The following is a 23065-nucleotide window of genomic DNA, read 5'->3' as shown; positions in this document are numbered from 1 at the left end:
TAGCCGATATCACGTGCCAACCTAAACCAATATCGGCTGGAGCTAAGTTTGGCGCACCGATCTGAGGAGGCCCGATATCTCGACCGAAATCGAACCGATAGGGAACCCATGCACTTTATCCTACCAATTTCTGTATTTTCTTTTTTTATTTGATTTCAATCGTTAATTATTACACAAAAGCTAAGGCATGGGTTATAGATCAGTATGCTGTAGAGATAAGTATGTTAACATACTTATTTCCAAAATTAAAGATAAGACTGCTATAGTTTATGAAACCGGGACAACCGGCTTGTAATCGGATGCTAATCCACTGTATCATACTAGTTTGATTGTAAGTTCTTAACAATCATATGCTATTAGACGATGGGCTTGGGACTTCGAAATTTTTCCGAAAGTCCAACCATCACTTCCAATTCGCTTCCTACCAACCAACACACACACCAAAAAACTGAATTAAATGAACATGATTTGAGCCATTTGGCGACCCCCTCTCCAGTGATTGCAATAGCGACCAATAATCGATTTCAATTTTGGGCAGTTGGAATGACAGTGGAGTGACTGCGTAGTTAATAACCGATTTTCGTTATATCATAGATTTAGACATTTAAATGCCTAACTTTTGATGCGTTAAATCTGAATAACTTGCTAGACAGGTTTTCTAATATCGCCGTAGAGTTCGTCCCGCTGTTCATTTTTAATATAGCGCTTAGGGTGTGCAAATGAGTGGGATTGTTGAACGAGGCAGAAAACGTTGTTCCGCTTTCTGTCAATATCACCGTTGGTGCCACTCCGACTAACGATGTAAATATCCATGAAATGGCTACCAATTAAACTGCAGTCTAATTCAAGTGCTTCCCCCCTCTACACACTTTTGTTCGATCCCCAAAGAAAACGTTTGTCGTCCGTCCGTCTACACTGTTTTCTTCCGATTCGGATGTAGATTATTTAGAAAAACACTACTTCGACATTTTCGCGTTTGGCCGTGGTGGTTTTGGAAAAAACAAAATACCGCATATCCCATAGACCTACAGTACCTACCGAAAGTCTTTGGAAGCCCGAGAGGACCTTATGCAAAAACGCTGTTTTTGCAGTCCTCTAATTAGTACAGTTTTTAACCAAATTCTTTGAAATTTGGTGTGGAGATAGCTAGAGGTTGCTAGAGGTTAGCTAGAGGACGAACTCAAATATGGTTAACAGTCAGCCCTAACGACACGAAATCATAAAAAATTGTCTGTTATGCCCTCGGTCTAGACAATTCACTGGCTCATGAAACAGTTACTTCACCAGGAGAATTCCGTTTCAAGCTTCTAGCAGATTTAACCTTCAACAAAGATTTTTTCAATGCTGAACTAACTTAGCTTGTATCCAAAGAAAGTGAGGCTACTGTACGTTCATCATCAATTGATGAACGGCTGACTGCTGCAAATAAATCAGAACAATCCCTCTTAACCATCAGTCTGCCACTCAAACAGACCTTTTGGGATTTTGTTTATTTTGCAAAAATCATCTCTAAGGGTAATAAAAATTAAGTAATACATGGGTTTTATGCGAAGTCGATTGGTGAAAACCGCAATCGCTTAGCTATTGTAGTTTGGGAGATATAAAAAAAAATCCGGGGACCTAGCCGAAATTTTGCAGCAGTTTTCTCGTCAACTGCTGCACCTAAAAAAATCAAATTGTTTTAAAATGATGAAAAAACCCACCTCTTCAAACTGTTTACATATTTTTTGATTCTTGGCTTAGAACCCGAGATATTAACAATTAAAATTTTAGAAAAAATTCCAGAAACATTCTTCGTTTTTTTGCCATGGCCTTCATCATACAAGCCAAATAGCGTTCACAATAACAAAATTTACCCCCCTTTGTGGTCTTCATCGGAACGTCAGCCTACACCAGCGAGAAGGGACAAATGATCCTGTGACTAAACTTCAAAAAACAATTAATATGCGCATCTGGCTACGGTGTCACTACGTCGGCTTACGATTCGGATGCTATAGGAGGCCTGTCCAACTGCGATAGTGATTAAATTCCGATTTTGATGTGGAGTCTTCAGAGTGCTGTGAGTCGGAATCCGACATAGATGATTTTGGATACGGACAGTGAAGAAGAGTTTCTGGGGGCAGTTACCCCTACAATAACAGAAATAGAAAAAAACAGCATATACTGCGGTTACAGTAAAAGACAAGAAACAAAGCCAAAGACAAGATACAGAAAAGGGTCCAGGAATTATAAAATTCTATTAATGGGATTACTTTTCCCGAACTAAATGTTGAATGAATGAAGAAGATCAAGTCAGGATGTACAGAAGTGGATCCCTTGAGCTGCTTTATGACGGACCGGATAAAAAACAGATTGAAAAAAGCAAAACTGGATACAGATGGAGTGATGAAGTGATTTGACATTGCATTATACTTCATGCTAGAAGTCCAGGGGCCTATGAGTACTTAAGAAGGTCAGGAATGGTAAACTTACCATTGTCGAAAACGCTCCGGAGCTATGTGGGCACATCAGCTCTTGTTGTTCGATTCACAGATGCACGCGCTTGCAGATGCAGAACGTGGATAAATTAGTTGGTCATGTGGACATGGCCGGAATAGTTGAACCTAAAAATGGAGAACAGTTCGCAAATAAATTGCTAACCTTCTCAATAAATGGCCTGGCTAATTCTTTCTGCATCGTAGTTGGCTATTTCCTAGTTATAAAATGACAGCAGAAGAGCTGAGCAAATTTATCCTACACATCATTGAAGAAGTAGAAAAGATCGGATTTTAGGTGCCGTTGCCAACAACGCCTCTATAAATACTAAAATGTTTAAGTTAATAAATCCAGAAGGGACCAAAAAAGTAAGCTTTACAAAAGCTTTTATACTTCTCACATAATACAAAATGTGAGGAACAAATTCATTGCATGATCGCTCTTTATAGAGAAAAGAGAAATCCATACTATGTGCTTTTATAACCAGGCTTTGGGACAAGCAGAAAAAAGCAATCATGAAACTGGTGAAGTAACTGACCCAAAGATATTTGGAGCCTATACCACTATTGAGCGACAGAACGTTAAGAAGGCTATCGATATTTTTAGCAGGCCAACGCTGGCTGCTCTTGAAGCTCTACTCCGAAGACAAATTTCAGGATTCATGGGATCTGAGGAAATTATTGCGTTTATGCTCAAGTTCATCAAATGGTTTGAAATCCATGATGTAAGCAACCTAACGCAAGCCACATTGAAGCGTCTTCCAAATAAAGCTTTCAATTCCACCTCCGACGAAAGGCTTCAGAGATTGAAAGGATTTTTTAATTTGGCCAAAGGATTGGAAAAACTTGGTCACGGGAAAAGATGATTTTCTAACCTCGGAGACGTATGAGGCAATCAGTATCACCACGAAATCTACAATAGCTAAAATTAAGTTTCTACTGGATGAAGCTGGGTTTCAATTTGTACTAACGCGGAAATTCAATAGCGACAATCTCGAGAGAAAATTTAGTGCTTTACGACAAGCAAACGGCGGGAACTATAATAATATGGACGCGAAGGCTGCAATTTACGGAATTGAGAAACTGCTCAGAACGGGAATCACTTACAGCGCAGTAGGCTGTAACGTGCCAATCTCACGAGAGAAACAGCAAAGAAGAAAAAAAAAAAATTATTATGTGTTACTGACGTGAAGCTCTCGACGTCCTGATGTCCCTTAATACAGAAGATCTTGCAGTGTTGGACGAATTAAAACGACCGCCAGGTACGTATATATCACAAACCTAAAAATACATAAGTATAACTATTTAAACGCTAAATGACATTTTTTTTGTATAGCTTACGGATTTGGGATGGAATGTGACAACAAATTAGCAACTGCTGTGACCGCGGGCTTTCTTCTCTTGGCTATCGGTGAACGGTAGATTTGCGTTGAGTGCTTAGAAGGCCTGAGGCACATAGATATTCTTGACTTCCAAGCAAATGCTGTGAACACTTTAAAAAACTGTCTACCCTAGCAAATATCTTGCGGGGCAAAACCAGTTTTTCCCGGGTATTTTTCACCAGTTTTAAGATAAAACCCCGTGTTTTTCCCCTGGTGAATAACCGCTTGTTTGCGTGCGGAAAACGGTTTAAAACTAGTATTTATAACCGTTTTAGAACACATCTTCCATATAATACTGAGAGGTAGTACAGTGAGCAAAAAGGTGAAGAAAATCGGTATTTTACTGGTGGTAACTACGATTTATAAACCAACCTTCCGTAAGAAAAAAAAGAGGTAACACAGCGAGCAATAAGGTGAGAAAAACCGGTAATTTTCTGGTAGTAACTACGACTTATGAACTAGAATTCAAAAATGGTTCCAGGTACCCTACTTTTTAAAACTACTGAGCTTCCCCTTCTTTTTTTTCAGATAGTTTACTATTAAGTTAAAAAGACGAAAATGGAATTGAGAAACCATCAGCGTTTATTGCGTTTTGTCTTTGCATATGAAACAACCTTAAATAAAACCAAAGTACGAGTAACTGCGAAAGGCAATAAATTATAAAATGAAAATTTTCTGACTTTAGAACGACACTGGCAAAGAATAAACGTCAATTCAAGAGGTTTGAAACGGTGTTGAATCTTCAATTACAAAGATCTGGTGCTTGAGCAAAAGCAGGCGGAGGTCTAAAATTAACAACTTCTTTTTCTAGAATAGTCATGTAGTTGTAGAGAATAACCGCGTCATTGTCATCATTTGCATTTGGAAGCTGAGGAGCATCTGCTGACGCATCCGTCTCCAAGGCACCTCGCACATTATTCTTCTTCCTGTAGTTTTTGGCATTGTATTTCCGGCAGTTTTTAATAATTTCAATTAGCCTCCGATGATCAACATTTGCAGTGTTCCGCGAAAGATTAAAAATGTCGAGAGCAACTAAAATAGAAAAAAATAGAAGGAAATAAGGGCTGTATGTAAGTGCAAACAAAAGATGCTTACCTCCTATAACTGAAAGCATATTCATCAGACCAGAGAGTCCGGGCCTTAAGTCATTGACCCGACCAACACTACGCCACTGCATTTTCCGACTAGTTTCGTCACATAAAAACAAACGATACGCCTGGTTTACAAAAGCGCCTATTGATTTGGACGCCTTATATCGCTCAGATATGAAGAAAACCTGTGGAGAAAATAAGATACAAATATAATTTCGAAATTTAAAAGAAAATGAACAGCTTCTAACCATGCTTATTGCAATTGTTTTGTCCGAGAGAGCTGTGTTGGAACCAGTTGGAACCCGTTGGAACCCTGAATATCATTATTATTCCGATTCTGCTCTTCTTCATCTTGTACGTGGCCTGTTTGCAAATTGAGACGACATATAAACATGAACATCATACAGTCATGCGTGAAAGTTTCTTGAACAGGCAAATGGCTCTCTATGTTTTAAGTTTAATTTGACGGAAGGGATACTACGGTGCCTACCGTACCCCCAGTATTTTGCGCCTTTTTCTCTTTTTCTTTCGTAGGTAAAGGAAGAGAAGAATATAAAGAAAAAGAGAAAAGGGCGTAAAATATCGGGGGTACGGTAGGCACCGTAGTATCCCTTCCGTCAAATTAAACTGAAAACATAGAGAGCCATTTGCCTGTTCAAGAAACTTTCACGCATGACTGTATATTCATTCAATTAAATGAAAAAAATAATCACTTGTAGACGGTAAAGGTGCTCCATTGTTGACCATTCCACTTGCTTTGTTAATAGCTCCACATAATGCTGCTTCAGTTCTTGTGCCAACATCATGCGGTTGTGGACTAGGAATAACGGACGGACGAATAATACTGCTGCCGCCACCACTGCTACCATGGGGCGCCGGTACAGCTGCATTCGGAACTGGCATGGATGAGTTGTTCAATGAAACCAACTCAGAGTTGGTGGTGATGTTGCCCACACAAGCTCCAACATTTAAGTTCGTTGGGAAATTTTCGAAATCAAACGGGGTGTTCGACTGACAAGATCTTAAGCTTTGAGTCCTGATGGAAACAGCTGGATTGAGGTTGGAGCTGGACGATGGTGTCTCTATTAGAGAATTATTATTCGTTCTTCTCTCCTTGCCTTTTCCGGAAACCTTCTCTTCCCATGGACGCTTTTGAGCTGCCTTCCTTAATCCTCTGCCCAAAATACGATCAGTGACGGAAATAAAAGCGTCTGACAGTATGGGTTGACCATTAGCTGCAGCTTTGGCGGCCTTTATTGCTTTCGTAAATTTAACTGCATAAATAAACATTACGGTACAATCAGGTGTGTAGAAACAAATACATTAATTAACTTACCAGCCTTGGTTTGGTTTAAAATGGCATGAATATCATATTCCATCCACGACTCGAATGGTATTTGGAATCTTCTGAATGTCTTCTCTCCCCAGTCAATCGGACTTTTACCCCCAACTGTGAATCTGGGTTGAGGATAAAGTAGATATTCCATGTTGCTCGAAATCCATCCAGTTGGGATAATACTGTGCACTTGTCGCTCTATGCGGTCTTCTCCACATTCCACTGTGGTAACAATGAAAAACTTCACTTCACTCGATGAGTTACCTTCAAGTGGATGACTACCAACTTCAGGCAAAATTTTATTGTACGTTCCCTTCCAGAATTGCTGAATTCTTCCAACCTGAGATAGAAATCATTAGTTACAGTAAAGTGAACAAAAGTATTATGTTTCTAAAATTTCAAAGAAAAAGACCTGAAATGTTTCTTCGTCAGATGAAAACGAATCATCTTGTGGTTCATCACTGTCACCAGAGTATGCCATCTTCAATATAAAACGCTGTATTATTCTGAAAAAGAACCATTAAGAAGTTAATTAACTGATTAGTTTTGCAACCACATGTGAAACATGTGATTACCACGTGAGAAATTCACAAAAATCGAATGACGGAAAAAAGTAAAAATCAAACATGAAATATGTCATCTCACAATCAATTTAAATTTTGAAACGTGAAGTTTAAAGCACAAATCACATATTTCGGTGAAATTTTACCTGAAAAATCGTCGAATTAGGTACTTAGAAAAATCACGAAATTTGAAATCGAAAGCAGGCTTCGGAACACACAAGTTTGCCACTACGTCACAAAATGGAGTTTCTGCACGCCACCGTTACTGAGAGATCTGGCATCTTCTTTATTATTTAAATCGGATATGAAATCCATTAAGTCTTGATGAATAAATTTTTAATAAATTACTGCATTTTAGTTCGATATAAGAATAGGAAATATGAATTGAAACAGATAAATCCAATCTGTTGGTCAAACGTAAGTGGCAACAATGATCTCTAGGAATGTAGCAGACGCTTTTCATTTTGTGGAGCGCATGACAGTCACGTTTTTCTTACTTCCTACTCTGTGCTAAGTTAGGTTTTTTGCAGTTTTGAACTAGAATAGTTTTGAAAAATGTCCGAGTTGTTACTGTTCAGTGATGTTCAAACTAATCAAATACTGTTGATTGCTGGATACTTTAAACGTGAGCCCAAGAAGAAGGCTGGTAACGTAACAGCGGAATATTCAAGAATCTTACAAAGAAAAGCACGAAAGTACATCGACGAGTGGCTTATGAAAGGTGTCCCACCAGTTACGTTTGATAAATTAGCAAGATCAGCTCCATGGATTTTTGAAAAGTTTGAGTTGACAAAGTCTGTAGTTCAAGAAAACATATCCACCCAGCCATGTCAATTTACATCAAAGTCAACACCTGTTCCAGGAAACACAACTACACTTAACAAGCGATCCACGATTCAAGTAGACCGAAATCATGGAGGGGCTTTCCAGATCTAAATCCGGAAAAGGCCTTAAAAATATAAAAAAAATATAGGGATGTTTGTCTTCGCACGCCGGATATACCTGCGTTTGCAGAATTACAGAATTCCCACCCGTTTAGGAGTTATTTAGCTCTAAAGTTTGGGTTTTTTGAATTTTGTCAGAAAGTGGGGGGGCTTTGACATCCATTTTCGGAAAAGCGGGGGAGCTAGGGAAAAAACTAATTTTTTAAAAAGGTTTATTGCATACTCAACCACCGAAATCCAAAAGGAATTTCCTTTCCGGATTTTATTGGTTGAGATATGACTGATTTAGTGAAAGGATAATTTAGCTGGTTTCCCTCCCTGGCTTGCAGCCATTTTTTCGTACGGTCCGCTGCGCTCCTGGTGGAAGCCAGAAGAAGGTCTTATACATCGGCCAATAAGAAATCTGGGTTCACTATATATGAAGGCCTGTATAAATGCAATGGGTCTAATGTGAAGGCCGATATATAAGACCTTCTGCTGGCTTCCACCAGGAGCGCAGCGGACCGTACGAAAAAATGGCTGCAAGCCAGGGAGGGAAACCAGCTAAATTATCCTTTCACTAAATCAGTCATATCTCAACCAATAAAATCCGGAAAGGAAATTCCTTTTGGATTTCGGTGGTTGAGTATGCAATAAACCTTTTTTAAAAATTAGTTTTTTCCCTAGCTCCCCCGCTTTTCCGAAAATGGATGTCAAAGCCCCCCCACTTTCTGACAAAATTCAAAAAACCCAAACTTTAGAGCTAAATAACTCCTAAACGGGTGGGAATTTTGTAATTCTGCAAACGCAGGTAAATCCGGCGTGCGAAGACAAACATCCCTATATTTTTTTTATATTTTTAAGGCCTTTTCCGGATTTAGATCTGGAAAGCCCCTCCATGATTTCGGTCTACTTGAATCGTGGATCGCTTGTTAATGGTAACCCAATCTAGTACCGTTTCCTTACATTATTTATTATTAACAACATATACTTCATTAGGCTACCAACCATATACCATACATACCATACATAAGGAAACAGATTAGGTCCTCGCGAATTTTTCTTGAATTGTTTAGTGTTTTCATTGCAGATTCAACAAATTTTTGAATGGTAAATCCACATCCTTTCCACAAATTCCTTTGAAGGAATGTTCAGTCCTCCACGATCTAGTAGGTCAGACTTTGCTAATTATTTTGTAAACATTAAATAACATTTTATATTGCTATCTATTTACCACCCGACTAGCTTTAACACTTCGAGATAGGGGAAGAGTCCCATCCTTTAGTTAGAGTATAGTCCATGCCTCATGTTAGTTTTTTTTGTAAGTAAGAAGGGTTTGCATGTGCCATTGAATAAGCCACAAAAGCTGGATTAAGTGCAATTTCATTAAAAGGTTTCACATTATAAAGTAAGAATAAGAGGAAAAATCGGAATTTCAACGGGTTACCTTGTGAAAGGCAAGAAATTATCAGTTTACCAACGGAATAAAATTATGTCTTTTACCAATCGTTTTTACCGTTTAACGTTTTTTTTGTTTGTTACCTTCTCTATTCATCCACTCCTGCAATCGTCAATTGAATACCTCCACTTAAAAAGAGCAACACGTTCCAGAAAATTTGGCAATAGAACCGATGGATGAAGATTTCTATCTACAAGATCCATCTCAAGAAGACACTTCATACAATAAAGACGAAATTGCGGTGCATCAACTGACTGCTCCACAACTCAATGCTGCTGAAAACCCTCGTCGAACGACCCATCAACACAATTATAGTGCGAGGTAAAAGAGATCTCTTGACACCACCGCAATAATAAACTAGTTCAAAAATGGTCAATCTCATCGTTGCTCACCAATCATTCGAGCCCCAAAGCTACAAGGAGGCGTAAGCCATGCCTTACAGAGGCATTAAAATAGATTTGGAAGCGACTGGAGACAAAAGGCTGTGTATGCGCATTTTCTAATCTTATAAACTTGAACCCACTAACTCGATTGAATTACTTATGTGCAGACGATCATCCACGAAATCTATTCACACGACGACTGTCCCATTTTTCATTATAGGGAGATGTTATAAGAGAATTTGTTGGTGATAGAAAATTAGGGAAATTAAGAATTTTAGTTAGTTTTAGACCACGGCCGAACGAGAAATCAACGAAAATGTTTTGTTCTGAAAAACGCACTTCGGACCGTGTAACTTAAATTTTAAATAATTTATTGTCTTCAATAATTATCCCGTCTGACAACGTTGGCAACATGTACTTGAATTTTTCAATCATCCTGTTCCTTAACTGCTCCACAGGCAAATTTCCAGATAAAATCGCGTTACGGAAAAAACCTTGGAAATTTTCAAATGCATCTGCGCTGTTCCAAAAATCCACCCAACAGCAGTACGGAATACTGCAGTAGCATAGCGTTGCAAAGATGGTCTAGTTTTGGTCGTCTCGTAAAATGCCATCAATAATAATAGCTGGATAAAGATCTTCATGAAATCTCTTAGCTTGTGATGTTTTTACTTTGAAAAACAGTTAGATAGCGATCTCAAATATCTATCAAATTATGAAGGTTTACAAAGCTTAAACAACGCAATCCTATGGTCTACTGCGATAAGTTGAATAGTCTGTAGTTTACCCTCTCTTTTTTTAACGGATGCAATAACAGTCTATCTCCTACCAATGGCACCCGCTGTAAATGTAAGCATTAGGTTAATCACAACACCCTCTAGGCCACCATCTAGGCCACCATGGGAAACTCAATGTCGTCAAATGGGGTAACGCCCTCTCCTTAACTCTATGATCATCAATGGAATCTGCTACTAAAAAGCAATAGGAATTAGTGGTGGCAACCTAGTTATCTAGTTTTCGACAAATTAAGATAGCAGCGGCATTTTTCTTTTGTGTAGCCTCCCCCTTAAAAGCACTTTTATTTTCAAAGTATAGTTCAATTTGGTCAAACAAAACAAAAGAGGAATAAAATGGGGTGTTTTTTAAAATAGAAAAATGCCGCTGCTATCTTAATTTGTCGAAAACTAGGTAGTAATTACTAACTAGGTTGCCACCACTAATAGGAATGAAAGTCTTCATCTGTTCTTGGTGGGACATTCAACTCCAAAAACTGTATCGATTTCTTCTCTTTTCCATCTTTTCCAGCTAATTATCTTCTCTCTCCTTTCTGAATGCACCTCTCACAACTCCAATACCCGCTGTGGTATTTTATACTTTTTTACATATGTACGCATTGGTGTGTCAGCCAAAACGCAACGCAGTGAAGCAGTAAATTCTCTTCCCAGTGTTTCATTGACGTTGTCGTTGGTGGGAGAAAGACGACGGAGTTCATCGAAACAAGGCTTCAAACATTGTTAAGATCTGGTTTGGTATTTCCTGTGAAAGAAGCCAATGAAAAACGGATAGGGAGTCTTAAGAACTGTAGCCTTTTCTTCAGAAAGAGCTAAAATTTCGACAAAAAAGACTAACCCAAGGATGGGAATAACTTTCGCTTACTCCGAGTTGTTGAATGCCAAAACTCAGTCGATGTTTGTAATGAGGAAGTAATGAGGGAGTTCTGAGTTTGCATCTACTTCGTCTGCTGTATCAGTATCGCCCCTAAAGATCCGCCGTTTTGTCGGGTAGTTAATTCATATATCTGAGATATATCAATATCTGAGATATAAATTTATGAATCACGTCCGGGAAAGAGATGGGAATTACAAATGGGGATTGTAAACTTTTTGCGAATGGAAACCAGAAGAAATTTGGGTGATTTCTGGTAGAAGTACATGTTGTAGAAGGTTTTCATTTTGAAAAACCTGACAAGGAGATTCTCCGGCCAAAGCAGCTTCGAATCCGAAATGCATGTAATTATTGCCTCCATTTTCGAATAACATAGTTCGAGACAATGGCATCGGTTTCCGTCTCTTTCTTTTCTGCAATGATTGTGTTTTACTTGGGGATGCTGGTTCTGTAGTATTTTGCCACTCTGATGTAGTATTTGTATGCATTCTGCCTCATACTCCAGCTCCTGGGCACCAGTTACTGTTTGAGATGGATAAAATTGCGTCATCGAATATTAGTTTGGGTTTCTTGGGACAACAATGCTTTTCTAATGAAAATATTACCAGTAGAATCCATCGAGGGAATCGGAAATGTTGGAACATCTAGGCCATCAATGTACAGCCACCTATCAATATTTCGGGGTAGTGGTGGCAACCTAGTTATCTAGTTTTCGACAAATTAAGATAGCAGCGGCATTTTTCTTTTGAGTAGCCTCCCCCTTAAAAGCACTTTTATTTTCAAAGTATAGTTCAATTTGGTCAAACAAAACAAAAGAGGAATAAAAGGGGGCGTTTTTTAAAATAGAAAAATGCCGCTGCTATCTTAATTTGTCGAAAACTAGGTAGTAATTACTAACTAGGTTGCCACCACTATTTCGGGGAACTGTGTTTGGCTTTTAGCCCGAATTTGGGGGATGGGGGGCAAGCGAAAGATCATTAAAAGGGCATCATCGAATGGACCAAGATTTTTCACAGAAAGATACTAAATGTATTGTTACAAAAATATCCTGCAGTGGAGGGGAGTAGGGGACATCTTTATCCATGCTTTGAAATGTTAGAGTAAGTTTAAATGGGTGAGATGTAGAACTACAGGTAACAAAATCATAAGATTTAGTTTATTGTTCCTGTTGAGTTTAATATTTTTTATAAATAAGACCCAGTAATCAAGCGCGCTGACAGAGATGCTGTTTAATATCTCATGTCAGTCTTCGTGGACTTTCATTCGTCAGCTGTTCGGTTTCTCTGTGTCCAACTGTCATCTGGTAAAGAGGTAAAGTTTATCGCTTGTAAAACAATTGTAAGAAATTATCTGGTGTGTATTATTTCACTATATTACTTAATTTACGTCCCAGCAGTGAAAACCTCTCAGGTTGTAATACAGTATTATATTACTGAGACTAACTCTGTGTGTGAACTTGTTTATTTAATCTCAACAGTCCCGAACAATCAACACAGCTTACCCCATATAGCGCAGAATGTCCAAAGGACGTCCATTTGAAGTCCCCACATCGCAATCGTATCCCAATACGTAACGGATTTAAAATGGACATCCGTCGGATTTGTGATATGGGGAGAGAAATCGACATGGAAAGGTTACATCCAATTAACATCCAACAATGGACTTGAAAAAGACTTTGTGGGATGCAAAGCGTTTATTATAAATATTATATTCTGCTATAAATATTTATAAGAAATATTTGCTTTCTATAGATTTTTTATCTTGTCACTATTCAGTTTTTGGACTTAGAACAATTGCATGCCCTCATTGGACGATTCAGTGTGATTCCAACATTCGATATCGATCAATCATATTGATCGATACTTTATGTCACTCATTAAAAAAAGGGAAAATATTGATTATATTTTCATAAAAAAATATTTTTTATTAGTTTACTAAATAACAATTTTTGATGTAGATAATTCGACTTTTTTTATATTTTGGAAAATATTAAAAATTAATACGAATTTTTGGCAACATGTTTCTGCATGCTTCGTCGAAATCCATACCCGCCATTACTTGTCGTCTTTTCTTCGAGTGGGAGTGCGGTACAGTCACATACTATCTTTGTTGAAATTTTTTAGACTTTTTGTGTTGATTTTGAAGTGAATTTTCTTAAAATAAGTGACTATTTTCTCGGATAATTACACTGCGATTTTTTCTACGATATTTCAAAGAGTCCATGGTATGTAGAATTCTTTATAATTGTAAATAAACAAAATTCTCTTTTTTTCGCCAGCATGTTAAACGTGGTGGCCATGTGCTTGCCTCGTGTTCGGCAATTTTTTTAATTTTAAATTTTTTGGTTAACTTGGCCTTATTGCTTTTTTCAAATTTTATTCCAAAACGCATGCAGTTATTCATTTATTTTTTTTTTAACTTTAGTGAATAAGTCGTGGTTAGTTTCACCACTTACGTGTTCGAGCCAACTATCGCCAACTATCGAGCTGTGTACCTGCGCCATTATTCGTTATCTTTTTGGTGGAGCCAAGCATCATCACGTTGTCTCTGGAATGAATCCACCACATTTTTGGATATTTTAAGTCCAAGGTACGTGGAATCTTACAATTATACAATTGTATAATTGTACAAAATTAATTTGATTTGCCAATATTTTAAACGTGGTGGCCATGTGCTTACCTCGTGTTGGGAAATTTCGTGAATTAGTAAGTTGTAGTAGTTTTGTTGGTTGCCTTCTTAAAGCTTTTTTTCATCTCATTTCAAAACGCCTTTCATTGCTAATTTTAAATTTCTTTACTATAGTGAAGAAGTCGCATCTAGTTTCGCGTTCGCACCAAATGTCTTATTTGTCCTGAGCTTTGCACCTGCGTCAATCGTATATTTTTGGTGAAAGTGTGTACCCAAACTAAGCATTTTCAGAGTTTCTGTGGAGAAAACCAACCACCTTTTTTGGATAATTTGCATTCCAAGGTATGAAAGATTTTTTAGAATTGCAGTTTTGCACATTCAAAATTTTTCGTCAGCATAAAACTTGTTGGCCTGTGGTCATGTGCTTGCCTCGTGTTACCAATTTATGAATTCCTATAATGTTGATTAACTTAGCCTAATTGCTACTTTTTTTTTGGTAAACTTCAAAACGCATTCCATTACTCATTTTAATGTAGTTCTATTTTTTTATTTAGATTTTCTCATGATGGAGGGTGACTTTGATATATCTTTTAATTCATCGTCGAATTCTTCATCTTCATCTCGTTCCCCTGCAGCATCAACGTCATCATCACAATCAGTGATAACCAAAAAAGTAAAAACACAAATTATATATAGGCCTTACAGTGCTATATATAAGCGTAAAAGGGTTAAAAAAGAACTTAATCCCCAAATTGATATTCAAACTAAATGTGGGACGGCACCACCGATCCCTCATTTGTCATCAGTATCCAACGAGTTGTCATCAGATGATGATTTTTATAGCTGTGTTGATGTTGAATCGAGCGCAATATTTCAAGACTTTTACGATTCTGGTAGACTTATTAGTGATTTTATCCCTGATTCGTCGGATACTGATGATGTGGATTTCGATGAAGAGGATTTTTTACTACGAAATATTTTATTGAGACATTATGAAGACGCTAGTGGGGAACAGGAAATTTTTGACGACAACAATGATGTTGGAAATGATGAGCGTCCTACATTTAGGCAGTTGTTCTCTGTTTGGGTAACTGTTTGGGGAATTTGTCAAAATGCTGTCGATGATCTACTGTCTCTATTTAGAAGTCAGCCTTGGGGATTAGATTTACGTGAAAACGTGTCGGTCCCTTTTTTAAAAAAACTCCGCGTTCTGTCAATGTAAAAGATATACCGCCGGGGAAATATCATCATTTCGGAATTCTGAATGGAATAATACACATACTAAATTTAATTTCAGAATCAGACATTCCATTTGAGATCTTCCTTTTTGTCAACGTAGACGGCCTTCCAATCGCAAAAAGTAGTGGGAGCCAATTGTGGCCAATCCTAGCTATGATTTCAAATATTCACTTTCGAAGTGTTTTGCGTTGGGCTTTTTCATGGTAGTAAAAAAACACATTTCTTGTGTGAATATCTTACCGATTTCATATCTGAATCACTTAATCTATGTAATAATGGTTTTACGTACAAAGGTAACCCTCATATTTTAAAAATTGATGGTTTCATATGCGATGCTCCTGCTCAGTCTTTCAATTTGGGGGTTAAAAGTCATTCTGGTTACTTTGGTTGCACAAAATGCATACAACAGGGAGAATATCTTGGCAGGGTTGTCTTTTTAGAGCGTGACTCTCCTGCGAGAATGGATCAATCGTTTCGGAATCGCCAACATGAAGATCATCATGTCGGCAATTCCATTCTGGAAAGACTTGATATCGCCATGGTAAAAGATATCCCCCTTGACCCTATGCACTTAGTAAAACTTGGTGTTAGTAGAAAATTACTCTTGACTTGGATTCGTGGCCAATTACAGCACAGACTGCTCAAGTCACAAGTTTGTGTTGTCATCTCGATTAGAGGATTTACGAGATTATGTCCCAAAAGAATATCCGAGAAATACCAGGTCGTTAAAATTTGTTGATCGAATGAAGGCAACGGAACATGGATTTGTTCATTTTTGTGTCGGTCCCGTAATTTTTATAGATATTTTGCCCCCTCGCGTTTTTAATAATTTCTTGGTTTTTCATGTGGCTATTCTTTCATATCCAGAATTTTGCCATACCCAGAATGATTACGCACGAGATTTATTAAAATTTTTCTTGGAAGAAGCTGAAGAAATCTACGGGTCAGAATTTTTGTCTTATAATGTACACAGCCTCATACACCTTCCCGATGACGTTTTGCGTTACGGCTCACTCCCAAATTTTTTTGCATTTCCATTTGAGAATTATATGCAGACTTTAAAAAAACTAATAAGAAAGAGTGACAAGCCCTTACAACAGATAGCGATGCGTTTGGTAGAGTTGGAAAATTTTGTTTTTGCCAAAAACAAGAAGGAAGTGTCAGTTCACAATCGTGTTTTCCGTTTTGAGCATGACAAAGGCCTCTTACTGCCCGGTCTCCACTTCCGTTCAATAATCCAGTACAGGAAAAGAGGGTGGGTTCATTGCATTTGACTTGTAAAATTCCGAATTCATGTATCTATCTGAAGGATGACTGTCATTTGCATAGAAAACATTATTAAGACAGAGAACAACTCTTTATTTATTGGTCGGCAATTCAATCAAACAAGTGATCTCTACTCTTATCCTTTTAGATCTTCTTGTTACCATATCCATTCTGTAAGTCTTCTATCTGATCGCTTAGAGGCCTGGCCAATCGATTTGTTTCAAGTAAAGCTGTTCAACTCCCCATTCCTTCACGAAATGGATCTTTTGCAGTATTTCCTTTGCATTTTGAAAATCACAATTAAGTTTAATGAATTAATGAAGTATTTTGTAAATTTTTTGAAACCTTTTTTAGCCTAAATTTGCAATTGTCGAGGAAATCACTGAAGATGTTGATGATGTTGACAAGTGGGTGGAAGTTGTATGTGAGAGTTGGTTTGATGGTGAATACTGTTTATTTCCTCCGAAAAGCAAAGAAAAATATATTACGACTTATGTAAAAACATTTCATCAGCCAGACTCAAGTTGGGTAAAATATCCTGCAAAATTAATCAAAACATATGGTGAGAGAGTAAGTCCTTAATTTTTTCATTGTCCTGTGTTTAAATCTTGTATTCATTTATCATCTTACGATGAAGCAAGAAAAAAACTCAATAAATCAGTTAAGGGGGATGATCTGTGTACAACCGACGCAGATGAAAGGAAAAAACCAGAAAATCGCGATGTCAGGAAATCCCGAGAAGATTTAAATGAAGAAGATGTCATGGCAATCAATCGTTCAAAGAAAACATCTTTAAAAAGAATTCGGCAATACCCGGCTAGTGGTAGCGAAGAAGAAATGGCAAATTCTCCTGTTCCGCCAAAACCACCAGCAATATTGATAAAAATGTTTTTTACGGTAATTTTGTACAGATCGAACTCATCATTCCCCCCCCCCCCCCGATATCGTCCTGTAAATTACGGGTATTCTGTTCCTGAATTTGGAGATGATGCGAATTTCCGTTAATTGAAACTGATTAGAACCAGTCAAACAGTGACAATCCAGCAAACACCAGAATTAATCATGCGAGACATGGATCTGAAAAGCATAGTTTGTAACCTAATACGTCCAGCAACAGCATTGACACAATTGAAGATGATTGCAATATTTCAAAAAATATTCAATTACCGTTTCCAGGTGAATATTTAAAATACCAGCACTATCAATATTTATTTTTTAAAAACCCAAAATGTATCAATTTACAATTAATATTGTTTAGGCCAAGCTGTGCATTTTTCAACTAGACATCGTCCAGAAAATTACGGTTACTCTGTTCCATCATTCAGCGATGAAGAAGACTCTACGGACACTAGAACTTCTGCTATGGAACCTGAGAAAGCAAAAACCAAATCGTTTCATTAAAGTTACACCAATCATTCATTTACTGAATCAAAATTAGCGCTGTCATCAACAAGTATGGTAGGCAAGCAATTTTCTTCAGATTTTTCGTATCATATGGAATATAAATCTTTATGGCACGATTTTCATTTTTTAGGGAATTCAAATTCAGACAAAGGAAAGAGTTTGTTACCATCATCCAATAATAAACAGCAAAAAAGTGCTTGGTCAGGATCCCAGTCAGCTGTTTCTCGTTTCGCCAATGACAAAGCGGCTCCTGAATCCCAACCCTATTATTCCCTTTACGACAATGATAACGCATCTCCGAGATCCGAGCCATATTATTTTCAGCCATATTATTTTCAGGTACGACAATAATGAAGCGTCTACTGTTCCTCGATCTCAAAACTCACTCAGAACCGTAAAATTTCAAAATAATGGTAGGTTATCTTATTGGTAAACATTCTTTATTATTTTCAGAAACTTCGTCACAACTCTTATATCGAGGCATAGTCAAAGCAAACTTTGGAATCCAGGATAATCAGAAGTTAACAAGTGGATTATTTGAACGAAGCTGGAGTTGGCTCTTCAAAAGAAAATTTTAAATAATGAGCTGGAGCCAGAAGGTTTTGATTTCGAAATCTTCCCACTAGCTTCAATGTTGGAATTTGAAGAAGTGAACGACCAGCTCAAGCCTTTTCATGCTCGAAAATCTTTAGTGAGTATAATATGTACTGAAAACTGTATTGAATTCATGTGTTCCTCATTACTTACATTTTTTTGCTAGAAGAAGAAATTTGCAGTAATTTGAGGAAAAAGTCCTGCAAGTGTAGTGAGGAAAATCCTAAAAAAAGGTTCTGGATAAGGAGTTCGGCAAGCAATTTATCTGTTACGGGCGAAGAGGATATTGCAGCTTGGGATCCTCTCTTCTTGGAAAAATAATACTAGGTACGAGATAACAATTTATAATAAACTTAACTAAACCGCATAAACTTATACCAGAAATATACTTTCATACCAGAATCCGCTACTTCTAGTGAGACGCTACCAATTACAGAAACAGAGGCCATTGACGCAGCAATATCTTAGCTTCACCCTTTAAAGGATAAGAAGACTTAAGATAATTGAAACATCAGACCTATCGACCATGGTTTCCTCGATCAACCAAGAACATTACATTTTCATTATTTTAGTTATGAATTTTGGTGATTTCTTTTTTCATTGTCTTTTCTTTTAATTAACAATTAACAACTAAATTGCAATTAGCAGTTTTCGTGTTGAATTTATTCTCTTTGTATTTATTGTAAGAAATACAGTTTCTTTGTTTTTATATGATATTTCAAAAATTATTTAGAAAGCACATACACGTTAATATTAAATGAAAGATAGAATTAAGAGCCCTAGCACGTCTAATTTACATCCAAAACGGTAAAAAATGCAACGTCCTTGGGACTTCTTTGAGATAACTTTTGGGTACTAAACGGGGCAGTCATAGGTAGAGCAAGAAGCCTTCAATGGGACATCCATAACGGACATCCATTGAATGCCCTATGGACCGCACTGTGCTATATGGGACTCTTAATCGAAATTTATTTGACAAGTTTCTGTTTTTTCTTCTTCCTTGCACTTGTCATTGACAGATACTAACGACATGAACATTTTTCGCATGGCTTATGAATAAGATGCATAATTTGGATGTGACGTTTCCAGCATTAGTTTAGGCATGTGGACGATCGCCCCCTTCGACAAATGCCCCCCTGGCTTTGCTCCAATTGCCCCCGACTGTTGCCCCCCAAAAATAAATGCCCCCCGTAACTAATGCCCCCCTTACTAAAGCCCCCCTTAAATAATAACAACTGACCCCTTTGTCAAAAATGCATGTATTTGGTCATCAATTACTCAAAATATAGCAATTCAAGCTTTGCTTGGTGGACAATTGGGTGAACTATGAGCTATAAGCCCCTCCCTCTGAATGCTTTCAACGATATGAAAATTTTCTAAGTCCGATTGCACATTGCTTGTGTACTTATAAAGCTTGAAAGCGTAAAAAAAGAGCCAATCACAGTAATTAAGAATTATTTTTCCAGCTTAAATTATTTTAAAATTAATAGACAAAAAATATGAAAAAAGGAGTGAGGAAATTGCGACTTTGTACTCTGGGGTCGTAGATCGGGACTCAAATCACTACGACTACCGGTTTTTGAAAAATGGCAAAATTTAAAAAATATATACTATTTTAGAGAAGAAGAAATTAGTATTTTGCTTCATAGAGGGGTGCGACCAGCCCTTCAATCAGCTGTTAAAAATTTCGACTTTTGCACTAAGCTCCTCCCCCAGTCCGGAAACTGGCTTTATTCGAGATACGGAGATAGCAGATTCCAACCATAAGTTCCTCCACCATACTAATACACTATGTTGTTGCGCGGTTCTTTAAAAAATAATAAGGGGGTCAGTTGTTATTATTAAAGGGGGGCTTTAGTTACGGGGGCAACAGTCGTATTTTGGGGGGGCGATAGTCGGGGGCAATTGGAGCAAAGTCAGGGGGGCATTTGTCGAAGGGGGCGATCGTCGCCATCGCTTAGTTTACACTTCGGAGGTGTAAAAAGAGTTGGCGTAATAGTTTGATATTTCGTATTCATAAAGACCTGGATTTTTAAATTAGGGAGTCATCTTCTTTAACTTGCATTGGTACCGTATATGTGCTGATTTCCTTCGAACAAGATGAGACAGTTCATCAACTTCTGCTACGGAACCGACGAGAACCATCGACTCAAGATCTGGACAATTTGTTTCCAGATAAACTGGTACCAAAGGTCAAGGGAAAGGTTATTGTTAATGTAAAAGTTACCCGCAATTACAGACATACATGGAATACCAAGAATAGGAGCTGGTGAGAATTTTGTAACTTACTCTGACAGCTAGCAACAAAAGAAGAACCAGAGAGTGATCAGCTGTTTCAACAGCTGATCGTGATCTTCGTTGCTAAACAGCAAAAGCCAAGCTCCAAGGGAATGTTTGCTAAACTGATTCGATAACTTCAACAGTTATTCTTCAAAGAACATTTAACATATAATGATTTTGGCTGAGATGTGTGCAGGTGAGCCTCTCGATGGACCTGTTTCTATCATTAAGACGTTCATCTAAACGGAATTGCAGCTTCAAGCCTACCGGAGCCGAATCAAATGATGGGCAACTCGTGGCAACGAGTTGGATAGGGATCCGCGGTTGGCTATAGATTTGGTATTTTATCGGATTGTAGACATTCAGGCCTGTGACGTTCAGGCCATTGATATTCAGGACTTTGCACGGGAGACGTTCAGGCCTACTGTCCGGGGACATTCAGGCCACAAAAAAACCTTCTATTTAACTTATGTTACTAAACTTATGTCCATAAACGTACGAAACAATTTCAGTGTTGTCAATTTACACTCTCATTCTTTTTGGGGGTATTTGATGGGTATTCGAACTTTTTTTTTTAAAATAAAACTCCTTTTATTTCATTATGACTCGGGTGCAGACAAGATTGACATAAATAAACAAAATAAACAAAATATCTGGTTGGGAGCAGACGATGTCGGGGAAGGGAAAGAAGAATAAACAAAAACAACTTTCATTGTTTAGATGCAGACGACATAAAACAAAACAAAAATAAAAAAATTATACAAGAAATGTAGGGAATGGAAATGTCAAAATAAAATAATAAACAAAATGAAAGACGAAAATACAAATTTTACTGGTTTGGGACAGGAGGACAAAGGAGAAACCCATAAGTTCTCTACCTCTTCTTTTCTGGGGCTTCGTTGATGGCTCCTCTCCTTCCATGTTGTGAAGATTTATGCAGCCACGAGAGTGAATATTGTCCGGAGATTTTCTATTGGCCCAATGTGACCTCGGATTATTTCATCTGGGTTAGTTCTGCAGCCGAGGCGTCGGGCTGTTCCTTCCAACCAGCTCCAAAGTGGTTGTCGAAGATGGCAGTGAATCATCAGATGCTCATCGGTTTCTCGATCCTTTTGACAGAATTGGCAATTTAAATCCATGGTGGAGTCTAACCGATGGCATCTGGTCCTCGTAGGTAGTAGTCGCTTGTTGAACAGGAACAAAGTTTCTCTGATGTTAGTTGGCAGGACTGCAGTTTCTACCCAGATTTTCTTCCAATCCAGATTGGGCCTCAGGATTTCAATTTTCTCCGGACTGCTCACCTCCTGGATCCAATGGTGATAGTGGTTTCGATGAACCATTGGTCTCCCCTGCACCAAGATAGATGATGACAGAAGACTCTAGATGTGATGCAGGGATTCCTGGAGGTAAGGTGGTCTCTTCATGACTGCAAAAGGCTGGGTGTTGCGTCGAAAAACGGACGGTAGAATGGTACGGAGAGGAAATGACATCCAGAATCGAAGAATAGAACATTCTGGGCTTTCGGGACCGGTTAAAACTTTTTACATGGGGCAAAGAAATAAGAAACGATAAAATAGACCAACATGGATCATTCCCAAACCACCCTGATTGACAGGTCGATATACCAACGACCTTTGTGGTCTTTCTACTTTCCCCATCCGGCTAAATAATTCCGGCTCAATATTAAATAATGCATGTAGTTCATGACCACTGACAAGATTTGTCAGCCATCTGGCTATTACACTGAAGAATTTGGGATATGTATACAGTTCTGGAGAGAGCCTTCGTCTTAATAAAATTCACCCTCTGGTAGAGAGTGAATCGACGAGAAGCACTCTCTTGCAGAATGCCATGAAGATAACCGAAGGCATCCTTACAAACCCTATCAGCAGTCTCTACCATGGACGGAGAAAACTTGATACCTAATAGGGACAATGTCGATGGTGATTCAAGCCATGGCAGTGGCCACTGTGATCGGTGTTTCCAGTTCCCAAGTCCTAGGGCTATCGTTTTCTTTTTGTTCATCATTGCCCTTGTCCATTGACAGACTTGACAACGTCATGATCGCAAGACAAAAACAATGTGACGTCATCCACAAAGGCTCTGACAGTAAGTTTTTGATCAAATACCCTTATTCCCATGAGAACATGCGAGTCTAATTGCCGCTTGTCCCTGTGATGGTGTAAGGGAATCCCTTTCCAGAATATGGTTTAACATATCTAGGAAATGGGCAATCACGTCCCAAAAAGTCAAGTAAAATTCGTAGGGAATGCCATCGATACCAGGTGACTTGTTCTTATTTGTTTCTAAAAGGGCAGATTTAATTTTAAGGATGGTAATCGGTGCGGTAAGGTTTGGAGCAGGTTTACAGCAATCTC

General features: G+C 38.1%; 1 protein-coding gene and 2 long non-coding RNA genes across 5 annotated transcripts; 2 read left to right on the top strand and 1 right to left on the bottom strand.

Moving 5' to 3' along the window:
• Positions 1-4420: 4420 nt before the first annotated feature.
• LOC124200386 lies at positions 4421-7269 on the bottom strand. The gene is made up of 7 exons (XM_046596604.1): positions 6993-7269; positions 6696-6789; positions 6284-6623; positions 5661-6221; positions 5196-5310; positions 4952-5132; positions 4421-4888 (listed from the first exon to the last, which is right to left on the bottom strand). Exons 2-5 carry the CDS (start codon positions 6762-6764, stop codon positions 5201-5203), a joined length of 1080 nt encoding a protein of 359 aa, XP_046452560.1. The 5' UTR covers positions 6765-6789; positions 6993-7269; the 3' UTR covers positions 4421-4888; positions 4952-5132; positions 5196-5200.
• A 1467-nt stretch (positions 7270-8736) lies between these two features.
• On the top strand, positions 8737-9604 carry LOC124199550. The gene is made up of 2 exons (XR_006876876.1): positions 8737-8942; positions 9366-9604. It is a non-coding gene; the product is annotated as an uncharacterized LOC124199550 (long non-coding RNA).
• A 1179-nt stretch (positions 9605-10783) lies between these two features.
• On the top strand, positions 10784-19116 carry LOC124200326. 3 transcript variants are annotated; one of them, XR_006877267.1, is made up of 13 exons: positions 10784-12686; positions 12754-13500; positions 13701-13865; positions 14079-14246; positions 14459-14577; positions 16558-16680; positions 16764-16971; positions 17047-17585; positions 17668-17867; positions 17944-18152; positions 18267-18504; positions 18574-18734; positions 18808-19116. It is a non-coding gene; the product is annotated as an uncharacterized LOC124200326 (long non-coding RNA). The 3 variants fall into 3 exon arrangements; XR_006877268.1 differs by having other exon boundaries at positions 10784-13500; positions 14084-14246; XR_006877266.1 differs by having other exon boundaries at positions 10784-13500.
• Positions 19117-23065: the final 3949 nt, after the last annotated feature.

The sequence above is a fragment of the Daphnia pulex genome, chromosome 8 (genome assembly GCF_021134715.1).
Source record: "Daphnia pulex isolate KAP4 chromosome 8, ASM2113471v1".
Taxonomy (NCBI): Eukaryota; Metazoa; Arthropoda; class Branchiopoda; order Diplostraca; family Daphniidae; genus Daphnia; species Daphnia pulex.
The sequence above is the reverse complement of the archived record's forward strand: the minus strand, read 5'-3'. Positions and strand labels throughout refer to the sequence as shown.

What these genes read in the sequence shown, in the direction of transcription:
- LOC124200386 (XM_046596604.1), bottom strand. Translation starts at nt 6,764, where the DNA reads ATGGCATACTCTGGTGACAGTGATGAACCACAAGATGATTCGTTTTCA. An exon ending in CTGACGAAGAAACATTTCAG is followed by an intron (nt 6,624 to 6,695) that starts GTCTTTTTCTTT and finishes TTTCTATCTCAG; the next exon opens with GTTGGAAGAATTCAGCAATT. An exon ending in AGCACCTTTACCGTCTACAA is followed by an intron (nt 5,311 to 5,660) that starts GTGATTATTTTT and finishes ATTTGCAAACAG; the next exon opens with GCCACGTACAAGATGAAGAA.